Source organism: Cladophialophora immunda (genome assembly GCF_000835495.1).
Source record: "Cladophialophora immunda strain CBS 83496 unplaced genomic scaffold supercont1.1, whole genome shotgun sequence".
Taxonomy (NCBI): Eukaryota; Fungi; Ascomycota; class Eurotiomycetes; order Chaetothyriales; family Herpotrichiellaceae; genus Cladophialophora; species Cladophialophora immunda.
In genome coordinates this window covers 5,024,757-5,028,637 of record NW_015622541.1, presented here as the reverse complement: position 1 = coordinate 5,028,637, position 3,881 = coordinate 5,024,757, and the positions used below count along the sequence as shown (strand labels likewise).

The 3,881-nt window shown below is 54.9% G+C and overlaps 1 protein-coding gene across 1 annotated transcript; it reads right to left on the bottom strand.

Moving 5' to 3' along the window:
* Nucleotides 1–542: 542 nt before the first annotated feature.
* On the bottom strand, nt 543–2,530 carry PV07_01466 (uncharacterized protein; the record flags this gene model as incomplete). Its single annotated transcript, XM_016387995.1, has 2 exons — nt 543–1,137; nt 1,221–2,530. The coding sequence occupies 2 exons, from the start codon at nt 2,528–2,530 to the stop codon at nt 543–545; spliced, it is 1,905 nt and encodes a 634-aa protein (XP_016254923.1).
* Between the last annotated feature and the right edge of the window lie 1,351 nt (nt 2,531–3,881).

Genomic DNA, 3,881 nt, shown 5'->3' with positions numbered 1-3,881 from the left:
GAAACAAGATGGCCTTCGATAGAGAGGACAAATTAGTGACTCCTGCTGTCAGGTCGAAGTGGGCGTTTGGGCACTTTTATCTTGGAGAGGTTAATGTTAGCCCCACAACAGGTATCGAGACCTGGCTCGACTATATGCCCAATGTTCAGAACAAACCAGAACTCTGGTCAATCCGGAGCTTTGGTCGGAGAGTCAACCCGACCTCCCTCTCCCCAGGGAGCCCCGGACCCCCGGACCCCGCGGTGACCGGACGGGGCGGCGGAAAACTTGGGGAAGATCTTGTTTCTCACCGCTTCCGTCACCTACTTATTCTTAATTAATTGTTCCGGCGGCGCATCATTATGCCTAGGAGAAGACTTGGACGATGTCAATGAACAGGGAACAGCATCTGGCCAAGAACCGGAGGAAAGTGTCATCTCGTGTGTTAGATTATGGTGGTAGCAAAAACAAAACAAACAAAAAAAAAACACATGCGTTGGGAACGATTATGGCACTTGATACACGGCCCAAGCACTGTCTACCCTCTGGCTATTCATTTGCGTCTACGGCCATTCATTGTCCATAGATGGCATCAAGGCACCGAATCCAATCTCGTCTGCCCCGATCGGTTGAAGTCCTGGAAATCCTCCATCCTCAAGCGTGGGCATGCCCAAGAACTCGAATAACGGGCCGAGCTGGTGCGTCGTATTATGAGCTGCGATAAGATTGCCCAGCCGTTGTCTCAGACCGTAGACCGTATGTCTCGTGTCGTTGAAAATGTTCAGTCCAGTGCGGCCGTCAGGATTGTTCTTGGTGTCGAGCACGAACTGTATGGTGTCGGCGTAGTGCTGAGCACATTGCCACCGATGTGACATTTGGCGTAGGAGAGCGAGTAAGGAGAGGAGGTCCGGAGGAGTCGACCCATATGTATTCTCATATCCAGCTGTCCATAAGATGACAAGAGCCCGCGCAGCACACCACACAATAAAGGCAAAAATAGGCCCCAGTTGATCGGTTTCATGAGGTTGGAGCCCACTAGCCAAGGATTGTAGACTGCGGATCGCCTGGCGACAGCGGCCGCAGGACGACGGATATGGTCTGAAATAAGGAGAGGTCGTGGGGGGAAAGGCGGCAATTGCATGCATGCGCATAACGACGCTACCATGGCGGCCCCGACAGTCAGCATAGATGTCTTCATCAAGGGTAGAGGGGCAGGTTGGAAGGGGAGGGGTTTGGCATACGCTTGGTAGGTGGCATGCACCATGATCCACATGGGGTTGAACTCAGGCGGCGCGTCTCGGACAGGCTGGGGCAAAGTGTCGAACCAGGTGGTCAGAGCCGTATCTAGGAGTCGAAAGCTGCTCTGCCATTCTTGACATCGTGCGGGAAGGGAAAAGTTCACCGGCTGGAGAAGGAGTTGACTGGTGCGGTCGGACAGGGCGAGCACCTCGATCTGGCAACGCCAAAGATCCCTGGTACCGTCGATAGAGGGTCGGAGAGGCGCGGTCGTGTGAAACCATTCGGCCGTCGAGGTCTGACCCCAATCTTTGTCGGGGACGGGAAACTGGACCGTGATGCGTTTCGCGTCAATGCCACATGGGCTGCCGTGAAAGAAGCTCGAAAATCGATCAAGGACGTATGCCGACCAGAAAAGACGTCGCTTCTCTTCGACTTCGATACTCGGCTGATCCACGCATTCGTCGGGGTCTTCATTTCGCACCATGGGGTGATTTGGTTCGAAATTCGCGTCGCCGGCAATCTTGGCTAGTCCCAACTGCTTCACGGCGGCCACCAACATAGCCATGATACTCCATGTCTGAGGACCAGGACCTTGACCACAAGCATCCAGGGCCAGCAGGGCCAGCGCTTGCGTCGATATTATAGTGCAGTTGTCTACGTTGTGCAGGAGGATACGTTCTCTCGCCCTCTTGACGTACTGCTCACGACTCTCGGCCAAAGGAGTGGACTTGTTCCAGAAGGGAAACGAGATCACCACAATCCCGCAGACGAGTATCTCACGGTCAGGGCGAGTCAGATTCGCCATGAAAGTGGGCTTGTAGAAAAGCTTGAACGACGGATATATGACCTCAAAGAACAACTCAGCGAGTTCTCGCACCACTGAATCCGGGGGCAGGCCATTGTCGGGTTGAGGTTGGGGCTGCGGCGGGAGACCTGGCCATGTGGCGGGGAGCGGGTCGACTACAGGAGTCGAGGTGAGTGAGAGGACTTCATGGGACTGAAGAGTGCGTGGTGTCTGCTGAGCCCGAGAATCGATGGCCTGGGCGTCGAGAGGATGAGGCGCAGAAGGATGAGGAGGAGCATCTGGTCGATGTGGATGTGGTTCACCCAGGAACTCCGTCCGCCCACGGGCAAGGACCGCCTGGAGATCTCGATGCATCCTGTCGATACAATCTTCCAAGAACGCTACACGCGTTTCGATGCCCTTGCCGTAGCCTGGACGTAACCCGGGTTGGCCCTTCTCTCGATAGACACAGTCGATGCCTTTTTTCCACTTGAGTAAGCAAAATGGGCGGCCAAACGTCGAGACCATGCATGCAAACCTCTTCGCCGACACGAGTCACACCGTGGGCGAGCGCTGTCACATCGTGACTTCCTGGCTTTGCAAGCCTCGCACCTGTTCAGGAAGCATCATCCATCTGGACATCCCCAGGAGAAAGAACTGCAGAGACCTAGGGGACAGCGTACGCCTTTGAGAGGGTCTTCGCCCGTTTCGGCGCAGGGCCATCTTCGACGAGCATCTCTGCGGTCTGCAGGGTCTCTTGCTCTGGGCGATCATGCCTCGACATGACAGGAGTATGTTATTGAAGAGCAAGATTTGGAAATGAGTGGTTCAGCAGGGGGGATGGATTAGGCTGCAACAACAGACCATGATCATTTTCGGTAGCAGGAAGAACATGTCGGCTTTTCTTTCGTGGAGGAGAGAGTCAAAGTGTCAGTACAGGTCTAAGGTGAATGCTAGATCCAATGCATGCAGGCGGTGTCCTTGTGTCTTCTAACAAACCCCCACCTCCCCGCTAACCGGGGGTGGTGCGGTTCTCAGCTCATCATCCACCACCCCTCTTCTCTTCCTCCATCGTAGCCACCATCTCTAAGCCTTCCCCGCCCCTCACCGAACCATTGCCTATGCAGAGCTCGGTTCCCCCTTTCCTGGACATTCGCTTATTGCCGAACGAATGAACCAGCTCGCATAACTGGAATGTGTCCGACATCCAGGTGCTTGGGTCCTATAGAAATGGGTCTACAGCGTGTTCTACATTTGCACTCACCTCACCTTTCAGAGACATGTCTGTGACAGATGAGAGCCCGGTCCTTTGATTTGGACCCATTGTGCTCGAGCAAAGAATGCCCATGCCATCTCCCGAGAATTTTACAAGTTACGGGAAGAGGCGAATCCACTTGGCGACTCGGGGCTCCGTCTCTCGCATCACGAGATCGGGGCCAGAATCCCGCCTCCGCTGCTTAGAGGGCGCTGTGAACCTTCGCAGGCACACTGATAAACTCATCTAGGAAAGCTAGGCGCAATGATGCGCCTTCTCTCAACCGAGGGTCGGACCATGTTGCCCAAATTCTGGCGAAATAGCAACTAATTTTCGGCGGGCGGATTGGTGCCAAGACCTCCGGGCCCCAGGGGGCTGGTGGACCCCCACGTGACCCCTCAGAGCACAGGGTTCTCCTAGACCAGGCGATAATGCCGTGAAACAACATCCACCAAGAGAAGCTCGCCAGCAGCTCTATCAACCCCTTCTTGCTTGGTACCTCGCTCCACAGGAGGGAGGAATCCTTCCACCTTCGACCACGAACCTCTCGGATGGCATGTTGAAAGCGCCAAGAGCTGCTCGGATCGGAAAGAGAGTAGGGTCGATGGTCACAATAGATGACTC